This window comes from Mustela lutreola, chromosome 12, assembly GCF_030435805.1.
Source record: "Mustela lutreola isolate mMusLut2 chromosome 12, mMusLut2.pri, whole genome shotgun sequence".
Lineage (NCBI taxonomy): Eukaryota > Metazoa > Chordata > Mammalia > Carnivora > Mustelidae > Mustela > Mustela lutreola.
The window spans coordinates 22069092-22081807 of record NC_081301.1 but is presented as its reverse complement, the minus strand read 5'-3'; the positions used below and the strand labels follow the sequence as shown (position 1 = coordinate 22081807).

Genomic DNA, 12716 nt, shown 5'->3' with positions numbered 1-12716 from the left:
AGAGATAATCGGTCACTAGGGAAGGCCACAACAAATACATCAGAAGTAATAAACAAGGAATAACAGAACTATCCAGAAAGGAAGATATAATTAAATCAATGAAGCAAAATTATTACTCAAACAATGCCAACTTCTGCATTTTGAAAATAAATCTTACTAAGTCTTCATGGATTAATCTCTATGTCGGACATATTTTTTTAAAGATTTATTTATTTATTTTGGTAGGGGGCAAAGGGAAAAGGAGAGAGAATCTGAAGCAGACCTCCTGCTGAGCATGGAGTCCAATGTGGGGCTCTATCTCACAACGCCAAGATCATAACCTGAGGGGAAATCAAGAATCGGGCACTTAACTTGCTGAGCCATCGAGGCGCCCCATGTCTAATATTTTTCATAAAAAATTATCCTAATATTTACTAATGAGACTACACAACCAATTTTGCAAATTACATTACATTCCCTCATGTGTTAAACATGGTTTGAACCGCTCTGTAAAATCCAGATACAAAAATAGTTGCCTCTTCCTGTCTTGCAATGCTTGCTCCTACTTATTATTAGCAGGAAGTCTAGCTTTCCAATTTAAGTCCCCCTCCCCACCCATCTTGGATTAATTAAAAAAAAAAAAAAAAGCCTTCATAAGACTCAGTTCAAAGAAAGTCAATTTGGCTTTCAAGCCAATCATAAAGGAATCTAGGAAGTCAAAGTCCACCACGGCCGTGATACCTGATGAGAAATACTGTCACTGTTCTTGCACAAATGCACTGCTGAGCTAGTCGTCCAGTTTCCGTGCCTGAGCTGATGGTCTTCCTGCCACAGCAATGACCAAACTTGGATCTCCACAGGCTCTAAAACCAGTTGCTAGCCATTGGTGCTCAGGCCATAAAAACTGTCTCCACTCCTACATTAAAAGTCATCCAATGGGCACCCCTTGTAATCTCTGGCTACTTGTCATCACTTTTATTAAGTGTCCTATTTCAAACAGCTTTAGGCATCTACTGTAATAAAAGCTTTCTTTTGACTTTGGGATGTGCTATATTAGTATATTTCCTTATATCAAACACATTCATTTCCTATATTGCAGCCAATTGCTAACATTTCATTTAGGATTTTTTAAAATCTATGTTCCTTAATCTATGTATGCACTTTTCCCTTGTGCTAACATTGCCAGGCTGTGATGTTAGTATTTATAACTTTCTAAAATAATTTGATAGATTTTTCTCTTATCGGAACATTTTATAAAATCTGGAAATTTAATCTCTTCCAAGACCAAAAGAATGTATCCTTAATTCTATAATGACTTTTAAATTTCCTGGGTATGACTAACTTCAGATTTTCTGATTTTTCAAATTTGGTAATATGGTCCTATCATTTTTCTAAAGATTTAAAAAATGTAACTACATAATTATGTATTACTGCATTTTTATTTCAATCTACTGTAATAACTCCTTTACCACTCCTAATTTCGTATGTTTGTGCCTTTCTTGTCTTTTAAAAATTAAAATTCCACTGATAGACTACTTTATAAATGTAAGACCAACTATTGACCTCTTTTTAAATTCTAGCATTTGTGGTATGTGTATTCTAACTTATTAATTTCTGCTTGTACATGGTTGTTACTTTATCAGCTACTTTTCTCTGTTCTCTGTAGTTTTTGTTTCTTTTTCCAAATCTTGAGTTAAATGTCTAGCTCATTCAATTTCATCCTTTTGATCTAATGGAGAAAGATAACTCTATGAGTTTACCACCGAACTTCCCTTTGGCCAAAGCTCATATGCCCTATCAGGAAGTTATTTTTGAACCTGTCACTATGGCTACTTTTTACTCTTTGAGTGAAAAGTTATTGAATTTTTTTTTTAGATGTCCTAATGGATTTTACTTAGTCTATTGTTAATTGCATTTTAGTCAAAGAATAAATCCACATAATTTCTGCTTTTGAAATCTGAGATTTACTTTTGTGGCTTGACCAAAGATCATGTCTGTCAGTATTCCGCAAATATTTGAAAATAGGGTTTATTCTCTCCATGTCGGGTAAAAAGTACACTGTTTGCTATTAGAACATTCTTGTCAATTATATTATTAAGATACTCTGTACCCATGTTTTTGTCTTTATTCAATTAAAAGAATATAAAATATAAATTAATAGGGTTGTTTTAATAGATACACAGAAGACTTTGCACTCTACAGAGTGATACAAACATGACATCATTTGGTTTCCAGAGTAATGCAGATTTTGCCTTGTCTTCTTATTTGCATGGACCTTTTTAATAAAAGTTTGACAGGAGCTCAATTTCTGGATGAACTCACTTCCCATTTGTGTCCTTGTATTTCCACTCTTCATCTTCTTCTATTATTTTTGTTTTGTTTGTAAAACAGTAAATGTAACAAAAGCTCAGCTTTAGATGATCCTGACCACAATTTCATGAAATTATTTCATTTAATAACTTAATTAGCTCCATAATTGTTGTCAGGTCATAAACAACATGATGCAATTTAAGGAGCACTAGCCCAGGATCTGCATTTGTCTTGGAAAAATTGGTTCCTTTCTCTGGGTCTCATCTTTAAAATTCTGTGATTCTGTAAGCTGGACTGACTGACAGCTGGATCTCTGGATTTTTACTCTTGGCCTTTAGAAATATATAACCAGGGAGAACCTAATCCACGAAACCACTCTTAAAATTAAATTTAGTTTACTAAATTTGCTTGAATTTAGTGAAGATTGCTTGAATGCAAAGACTGCTTCTTAAAAGTTTAAGAATGAATGAAAAGAATTTTGTTTACTTACAGCATTCCCACCCATGACGTCCTCAAAGCCAAGCGTGGACATTCCAGACTTGCCTTCCTCTTCCTCTTCCTCGTTCTCTGTCTCACCTACATACTCCATGACTGTAATAATCTCCATCATGTCCAGCTTTGCCATATTTGTGTTTCTTACTGTGACTACTCTTTATTGCTGCCGACGACGAAAACAATGGAAAAACAAGAAAAGGTGAGATTCTAATGTAAGCTAACCACATGTAGTAATGTTTTAAAACCTACAAACTGAATATTGGAATTGGGGGCAGGAAGAGGAATATATATAACACTGCATCTCTTTATGACATCCACTGCCTTGCTTTAATATGAAGCACCCCACCATGATCTTTGAAAATATCAGTAACTTTTTGCATAGGATCACATATCCTAAGGTTAATTTTTCACAGCAGATAGGATCTAAACAATAATTTGGAAGAATATGGCCATTCCTGCTCCCTATCTGCCCCTACCCCCTAGGCCCACTGCCACACCAGATTGGATAGTGACAAAATTCCTAAGGAAAGGTACCTTCTGACTCCCAGACAAAAGAAAGCATTTCTTGCTTTAAAACTGAAGGATCTTCCGCTGCCTTAGTATAATTTGTTTTGTTTCCTCCTAACATTATATCTCTTTAAAAACCCAAGCCCGAGTACAAAGATCTCACCTGATCCTGAGTTTATCACTGGTCTTCCCTGTCTTACTTGCAGAGAATCGGCAGCAGTAACCCTCACTACACTTCCTTCTGAGCTTCTGCTAGACAGACTTCATCCCAACCCCATGTACCAGAGGATGCCCCTCCTTCTGAATCCCAAATTGCTCAGCCTGGAATACCCAAGGAATAACATTGAATACGTGAGAGATATTGGAGAGGGAGCATTTGGAAGGGTCTTTCAAGCAAGGTAAAGTTACCCATGTGAAAAATCTTGCCACGGAAATATGTTGCGTCTAAAAAGTTACCAGACCACTACCTTGATGCCTAGGTTGCATGTGCAATAATTATTATCAAATAATTCTTCACATCGTTAACCTCATTTTACTGAGTACTGTACTTTGAATCTCAATAGTTTTTCTTCTCTGCTGAAAAACAGTGCTGGGTAGGAAAGAATCTTCATTTATGTAGTGTTCAAATTATGAGCCATTAGCAAAGTTTAATTTTATTTCCTTTTCATAAAATAATTTTATGGTACATTTTAATCATAATTTCTTGCATTGTTTTTAGTGACCGTAAATTTTACTTCTCTTCCATTTTCTATTGCTATTTTCTCCACTTTATTTAAAATTTACTTTGACCTAGTATTTCCAGTTAAGAATTCAGAGCCTGGGGCACCTGGGTGGCTCAGTGGGTTAAGCCGCTGCCTTCGGCTCAGGTCATGATCTCAGGGCCTGGGATCAAGTCCCGCATCAGGCTCTCTGCTCAGCAGGGAACCTGCTTCCCTTCCTCTCTCTCTGCCTGCCTCTCTTGTGATCTCTCTCTGTCAAATAAATAAATAAAATCTTTAAAAAAAAAAAAAAAGAATTCAGAGCCTGACATGTGTAGATATTAAATAGATGTCCATAGAATGGCAAAGCAGAAAAGAGGAAAAATAATGTAAAAATGCCAGAAAACAATGAGCTCAAGGAAGGAGTATGTATAAGAGCCAAGGCTAGTCCATTTATTGTCTCTGTGAGAACTAGAAGGAAATGCCCCTTCTGCATGGATATGGCTCACAGACACACAACTGGGCCATGGAATGTTGACTTGGTTTTAATCACCAATTGTCATTTTGTCCAGGTGTTCTTGGGCAGGACACAACCTTACTGTCACTCACAGTAGCCCTCCTATGGAGGTTACATGATTAATGAAAATCTCACACATATACTCATGGGGAACTAAAAATATGCAAGGCACCACTTTAGGTTTCAAAAGGATACAAAGATGAGTAAGCCATGGTCCCTGTCATCCAAGAATTTAGATTCTGGCCAGAGATCAAGGGTTTAGGGCTATAATAACAATCTTGTTGGATCTGTGTACTTCAGATTTCCTAACATTTACAAATAATGCATTTTTCAAACAACCTGTGTTGAAAACAGTCCCAGTGATTTTTATTAACTGGCATCAAAAAGGTTTAAGTACAATCTACTCTTGCCATCTTTTTTTTTATTCTGTAGCTCTGGGAAAGGCTGCAAAAGTGGAAGGAATATATATGAATGTTTGTAGATGAATGTTAATATGTATATGTTCCTGATAGTTGATCTCTTCCTATATAAATGTATCTCTCAGGGCTCCGGGCTTACTTCCCTATGAACCTTTCACAATGGTGGCAGTGAAGATGCTCAAAGAAGAAGCCTCAGCAGACATGCAAGCAGACTTTCAGAGGGAGGCAGCCCTCATGGCAGAATTCGATAACCCTAACATTGTGAAACTCTTAGGTATGAAAATAGAAAAGAAGAAATGTATTGCACTTATTGAAATTATTTGCATTTATTGCAAAACGGAGTCTTTCCAAGTTTTCCTCCTTCATCCTACACTTGTGCCTTTTCCGTTACTTCTTCATCAGAGGGACATCTCTGTTCCTTCCTATATAGTATTTTTTGCACCATGGAACATTATATTAAATAACCAAAGGTCAAAAAAATTGTTTTTTTAAATTGCTCATAAAAATGTTATCATTTCTTAATTTGTCTCTCTAGAATCTATAAATATACTGATTGCTAAATCCCTAGAATTAAAAACCAGCCCCCAAATAAAAAATCCAAGATAATGGTATTCATTACTTCTCTTCCTTTTTGAACAGAGACTTCTAATTTTTGTCTGAAAGAAAACTCCCAGATTTCATAATCTATTTTTACAGTGATATGAAGTTGTGAAACCTAAATGATTTAATATTTTAGGGTGTCCCATTTCCCTCTCAAATATAGCAAGAATTTAAAATTTGCAAATGTCCTCCTGGCACTAAATCTGAGGCTCTATATGCACATTTTTTTTTCTTTCTAGAATAAACACTGTAAAACCTAAATTTTGAAATGTTTCACTGAGTACTTCACCTAAGATTTTTGCCATTGTTTTTGTCATCCTTTCCAAAGTTCATACCTCTTCCTAACCAACCTTCTTCAAAGAAGTAGAAGAAACATAGAACAGATACCCCGCAGGTGTGTGGGATTTAAAAAAGAGTAAGACATGATTTCTACATTCAAAGTGCTAACAGGTTGGAAGAGAAACCTCAAACAAATTTGGAAGAGAAGCCTCAAACAAATAGATGATTGTCATGGGATGGCAAGCCCTAAGCCAAGAGAAGAAAAATCTGATCAGTAGGGCTGGGAGCCGAGGCATTATAGCGGGAGTGACAGAAAAGCCGAACCTTAAAAGTAAAATAGGAGATGTGTGAACAGACAGATGGGGTCAGGGTTGGGCTGTGATGATGTCCACAGAATGCCAGGGCCCCTTATTTTCCAACCTTGGTCACTGGCTGTCGGAGCGCTCCTCGTGGAGAGCCACGGTAGACACCCCGCATAACAAGGCGCGTGATTTTGGTTGCAGGTGTGTGTGCGGTCGGGAAACCCATGTGCCTGCTCTTCGAATACATGGCCTACGGTGACCTCAATGAGTTCCTCCGCAGCATGTCCCCGCACAGCCGGTGCAGCCTCAGCCACGGCGACCTGTCCGGGGGGGGCCAGGCATCCAGCCCTGCCCCGCCGCCCCTCTCCTGCGCCGAGCAGCTCTGCATCGCCAGGCAGGTGGCCGCCGGCATGGCTTACCTCTCCGAGCGCAAGTTTGTGCACCGGGACCTGGCCACCCGGAACTGCCTGGTGGGCGAGAACATGGTGGTGAAAATCGCCGACTTCGGCCTGTCCAGGAACATCTACTCGGCGGACTACTACAAAGCCAATGAAAATGACGCCATCCCCATCCGCTGGATGCCCCCCGAGTCCATCTTCTACAACCGCTACACCACCGAGTCAGACGTGTGGGCCTACGGCGTGGTGCTGTGGGAGATCTTCTCGTACGGCCTGCAGCCCTACTACGGCATGGCGCACGAGGAGGTCATCTACTACGTGCGCGACGGCCACATCCTCGCCTGCCCCGAGGACTGCCCCCTGGAGCTGTACAACCTGATGCGCCTGTGCTGGAGCAAGCTGCCCGCCGACAGGCCCAGCTTCCCCAGCATTCACCGCATCCTGCAGCGAATGTGCGAGAGGGCGGAGGGGACGGTGAGCATTTGAGAGCGGACGCCTGCCCAGGGCAACGCTGCCTTGCCCGCTATGACACCGTGGGAGCCCCTGGCATCGCAGCCCCGTCTCCAGCTGGGAAGCAAGGCTGGCGGACCCCGGGAGCATGCGCAGTCTGTGTGCCTGCGCAGAACTCACGCGGGAGACCGACGCATGCCCAGTCCACCCCGCAGAGGCAACCTGGAGCCTGGTGTGTGGGGAGGCAGTGGCGTCCTCTTCGGTCCCTGAGTTAGCTGGTGGCAGGCTTAGACTCTGCTGCATTAAATTTTAATACGAGATGTGATGCAGGGCTTCATTTTGAACAGAGTTAATTCCCGTCCATTATGGAAGTAGCGTCTCTTCCTGGAAGACATTTAGGTCAAGTACGGAAAACTGAGAAGGAAAAAACATTGTCTCCCCACCCGAAGATGGGTGCTGGTGTTTTGGGGTTTTTTTCCTTATTGAATTTCTTTCTCGCATTTATGAGTAATTTTATATCTGTTTGTATTCTACAGAGTTGTGGTATACTTTATTGAGAGAGGGCTTCTAAGGAATAAAATGATAAATCAGTAAGGCTGTGTTCTTACTGTGATTTTTTAATTTCCTTTTCTGTCTTTGTGTTGCTTCTCCTGTGGAAGTTTTTCTTTTGTGGCCCTCGTCATAAATACCATCTGCTTATTTTATTCCTACAGTTTTTCTGAAAAAACTTTTGTGTCTCATTAATTTACCTTTTTCTTTGAAATTTTTATTGATATCTTTCCTTCACTTTCTTTCTTTCACTTTCCATGACTTTCTGTCCTTTTGGTTATTTAACTTTTTTTTTTTTTTTTAACCTCATATATGCAACAAATACCCTGACAGACATAATAACTTTTAAAGTAACACTGTAGACTGATATGTATATAACTTCTGCAAAGTAATAGCATTTTCTTCTGGACATGCTTGTGAAGCTACACATTTCAAATTTGATATTCATTAATTTATTGCCACAGCCTATTAAATCTCTTAAACCATAGTTTACGAGATGTCACAAGATGGTCTTGTGGCTCTGAGTTATTTAAAACTTGATGTTTTGGGGCATTCTGACATTTTTTATCCTGACAGAAACCAATTCCATAGGCAGTAGAATTAATGTAGTGTTAATTATCAACTTTCTGCAGGACTATTAACCCAATCCTGTAACATTTTTATTGTTAAACAAACAAAACAAAACAAAACACCTCTGGAACTTGGATCCCTGGTACACAGATTTTTCAGAAGACTTCCACATGATAACATCTTTTTCTAAGCTCAACTTGAATAATATGAATTTATTTAGGAAATGATATGAGCCCAAATTTTCCTGAAAAGCATATAAACGGGGACAAGAAAATAACCATATCTACTGCAGACCAACTTACTAATTCAAACTAATTGGTAGTTAGGACAATGGAGAAATGGTCTGAATTCTTAAAAGTAGATTTTCAACCATCTGCTGGAAGAAGCCACCTGAAATCTCCAAATCTGCCTCTATGCAACAACTTATCCTCTTTGCTGGAAAACCTGCCATTTCTTGCCCAAAGCCCCTCCAGGCAAGCAATACAAAAACGTAGAAATTACCCTGGACTTTGCCCTCTTCTTCACCCCTGACAGTCTATCAGTTTTACTTTCCAAAACCCTCCTCATATCCCTTGCCTTTCAATCCAACTGCCCATTACTCAGACTCTATCACAACCTTCCTTCCATTTCAGTGCCAGCTGAATTCCATGGCTAGAACAACATGAGGACATGCTTATTCCGAGTTCTGATTCATCAACAGAGAAGTCAGAATTCAGGACAGAGACCCAGAGAGGTGCTTTGGATCAAAGTCAGGATTGTAAGTCCAAAATTAAGACAGTCATTCAAAGGGCAAGTTGAAGAATAAGATCGCAGCCTGTGTCCTAAACAAAAGGCCAAGAGGCCAATAAAGCAGAAAAGCTGGAGAGGCCCAGGATCCCTTGTGGACCTTTCATGTAAATATCCACAGCATCCTTGACTTGGTTCACACCTGTATGTAATAGGTACTCTCCACACTTCAGAGCCGTCTTCGGGTTTCCTCTGCTGAGAAAGTTTTATTATAAAAGACACGTAAGTCAAGCCAAACAAAAAAGCTAGCCCACAGAAAATCAGGGTCAGGACAGGTACTTAGTACCCAGTGTGTGACTTGTGCTGCAGGAGTCATGTTGCCCCTCACAACCAGATGTCCATAACCTGGTTCTATCACGTGCCACTTTAAGCTCTTTCCTGTTTCCATCCGTTCTGCTGAATCACTGCCCTTACTTTTCTGTCTCTTCTTGGCTTTTACAGCCTCGTGAATTTCTCTGTCTGTGTATTTTTAGACTCTGATATTTAAGATTCCAAAGCAAACAAATCATAAAGATATTGGGAAATACAGTGAGTAGATGAGTAAGCAAGTAAATGTTACAGAAACCATTCAATTTTACTAAATACTTAAAGTAACTGAAAACTAAAATAAGCAGAAATCCCCTAATAAGGACCTAATAATGGTAGTCATAAAAAATAATACTCTCGGGACGCCTGGGTGGCTCAGTGGGTTAAGCCGCTGCCTTCGGCTCAGGTCATGATCTCAGGGTCCTGGGATCGAGCCCCGCATCGGGCTCTCTGCTCAGCAGGGAGCCTGCTTCCCTCTCTCTCTCTCTCTGCCTGCCTCTCCATCTACTTGTGATTTCTCTCTGTAAAATAAATAAATAAAATCTTTAAAAAAAAATAATAATAATAATACTCTCAGCTAGCAGTTACTGAATGGTTACCATATATACTCTAAGGCCTCTAAATATATTATCTTTAATTGTATCCTATCCCTGCAATTTCAGTACTATCATTATGCCCATTTTTAGGTAAGGAAACAGGCAAAGAGAGATCGCATAACTGACCCAGGCCCATAGAGCAACAGCCTAGTGTAGGACCAAATGAGGCTGACCTCTCCATCACCATACTGTGGTGCTTCCCATGATTGTAGAGGGAACAACTACTGAATCTTGATTATTCTGGAGCGGGATCTGTAATTTACATGCAGTTTCAAAGCACACACTATACCCCTTATATTATTAATTTCCTCTCCAAGTCTTGAATAACAAAAACCAAAAAAAAGTGTATTTTGGCATTGTTGATTTAATCAAAAGTTCAAAGAAATGGCATGTTTATTTTTTCATTAGTTCTAAGTACATTTTCAAGTTATTTAAGATTATATACTCCGTGCTCTCTGAAACACAGACCCATTACTTACCAGTACTGTTTTCTTTGTTAAATGTAGATCTTTCCCATTTTACGATGGAAAATCACGGCATAAATTTATAAGGAGAGACAAGAGAGAGAGACACAGTACCATTGTTACCAAGTGTTGGAACAGGCACCAACAAGCCATCTTAAGTGGCTGAGAATTAGATGTGACAAGAGCACCAGGCAGTTGTAGGTGGTACCGAAAAAAACACATTCCCTGGTTTGTGATGAAGCAGAAAAAGAACTTCTTTCCACTTTGCTGTATATTATAAACTGTTCCATGTAATTAACTGTTTTTCTAAAAGTCCAATTTAATTTCTGAATAATATTCTTATTTATGGATATACCATACTTTAGTTATTTTTGAACATTTGAGTCTTTTTTCTAATTTTCACTATTATAAACAATATTGTAATGGTCATCCTTATTTGTACATGTCCATAATTATCTCTTTATGGAAATTCTGAGAAAGGGGATGTCTGGGCCAAATGGCATGCACAACATTGAGACTTTTGTTATGTATTATCATATTCTCTAGAAATATTGTTCCCATCTGCGTTGTACAAGTGATCTCACAGCCCTAAACATTTGCTGTCACAGAGAATTAATCCTCTATTTTTTAGAAGACTTGTCTATTTGGTGATAGAAAAAGATTACCTCATTTTGATTTCATTTTTTAAATTACTAGGGAAGTTGAATTTTTCTTGTTCTTAGGTCATTTATAGTTTTTATCTTGGGAATCAACTAGAGCCCATTTTTCTGCTGTGTTGTTCATTTTTCTAATTGATTTGTAAGAGTCATTTTATAAAAAGAGTATTAGAACTTTGTCATAGTTTAAACAAAAGAAAAAATATATACATGCTTTTACCTTACAGTAGTATTTACTATATTGCAAAAGCAATACTTGTTAATTTTTTGAAAAGAAAATAATATCCAATAATACACAATGTACAATAGAGAAAATGAAAAAATGAAAAAATACCAACCAGTGGTAACTAACATTAACATCATGATAAATACTGTCCCAGCTTTTTTTTCAGATAGATTCATAAGTAGGTAGATAAATAGATAAATGATAGCTCGATAGCTAGCTAGCTAGCTATAGAGAATTATTTTAAATGAAAACAAGATCATACTGTTAACATTATTTTGCATTTTGTTTTTTCACTGAATATATCATAAACATCTTCCATATCAACAAGTATTCATATACAACCTCACTTTTGATGGTTGAACAATATTCTATCATATGGACCTATAATAATTAACTATTATTCCATTGTTGGACATTAACTTTTATTTTTCATTATAAATATATTTTGATTATTAATCATATTGCTAAGTTTTGCAAATATCTATCTTTATATCTTTAGATATAACTTCTAGAAACGTAATTTCTAGATCAAAGGATACATATATATACACTTCCAATGCTTTTTAATATATTGACAAATTATCTTCCAGAATTATGTTATCAACATATACATCTTTCAACTAGATGAAAAAGTGAGTTTGTTTCTTTCAAATTCTCCAGTATTGAGAATTATAATGGTTACAAATATAATAGCTTAAAATTTTTATTTTGCAGCTTATGCTTACATTTCTTTAAATGCGATAAGGTTGAATTTTTTTAATGTTTTGGTGACAATTGATTTACTCTGTGATTTATCTTCTATTATTTTTCTATTGGGTGTATCTTTTTCTTGTTGCTTTGTAAAAGCACTTTATATATTAAGGAGTTAAATTTTGTCATACATGATTCAACCTTTTATCACATCGATAATATTTCTTTCTGTCTTTTACTATAAAAATTTATTAATCAGGAAAGAATGTTGAATTTTCAATCTATTGAGACGATTGTGGCTTTTTCCTTCATTAATCTGTCAGTCAGTAGAAATGTATGAACTGGTTTCCAAATGTTGGAATATCCTTATGTTCTGGGAATAAACTCTCTTTGGATGTGTCACATCAATCTTTGAATGAACTACCAAACCTATTTTGTTAACATTTATTTGCATCAGCATTTATAAGCTCATAAGATTAAAAGCTTATAATTTTCTTCTTTGTTAGAATTTGCTATCAGCATTACAATACTCTCTAAAACTTAGGAGTTTCTTCCTCTATGATCCTGGTTGGTTTATTTTAAAATAATGGTTACTTATCAATAATAGCAATCAATACACAGACCTATTTTTTAAAATATTCCTAAAAGGGTACAAATAAAAAATAAAAGAGCCCCTCTTCTGATTCATCTCTAGGCCTAGCCTAAGACAAACCACTTTACCCATTTCTGGTTTCAGTCTTCTAATGATTATCAATGCAACTCTAATAAATACACTTACTTTCTAACAAATATTCTTTCTGGATCAATCAACTAGAACAGGTATGTAATAGCTCCCTTCATAAAAGATGGGCAGTTCAGAACACTTTAACTTCTCTTAAGTTTCTGAGATATGTTATTAGCAGTTATATTGTTTATTATT

At 37.4% G+C, this 12716-nt stretch overlaps 1 protein-coding gene across 3 annotated transcripts in view; it reads left to right on the top strand.

Moving 5' to 3' along the window:
• Window positions 1-7548, top strand: part of MUSK (muscle associated receptor tyrosine kinase) — a 91823-nt gene extending 84275 nt beyond the window's left edge. For all 3 annotated transcript variants that reach the window (XM_059142502.1, XM_059142501.1, XM_059142499.1), the window contains 4 exons: window positions 2782-2983; window positions 3498-3689; window positions 5051-5199; window positions 6308-7548. In XM_059142502.1, the coding sequence (XP_058998485.1) occupies window positions 2782-2983; window positions 3498-3689; window positions 5051-5199; window positions 6308-6990 (1226 nt within the window). In that variant the 3' untranslated portion in view covers window positions 6991-7548. The remainder of the gene's footprint in view (window positions 1-2781; window positions 2984-3497; window positions 3690-5050; window positions 5200-6307) is intronic.
• Window positions 7549-12716: the final 5168 nt, after the last annotated feature.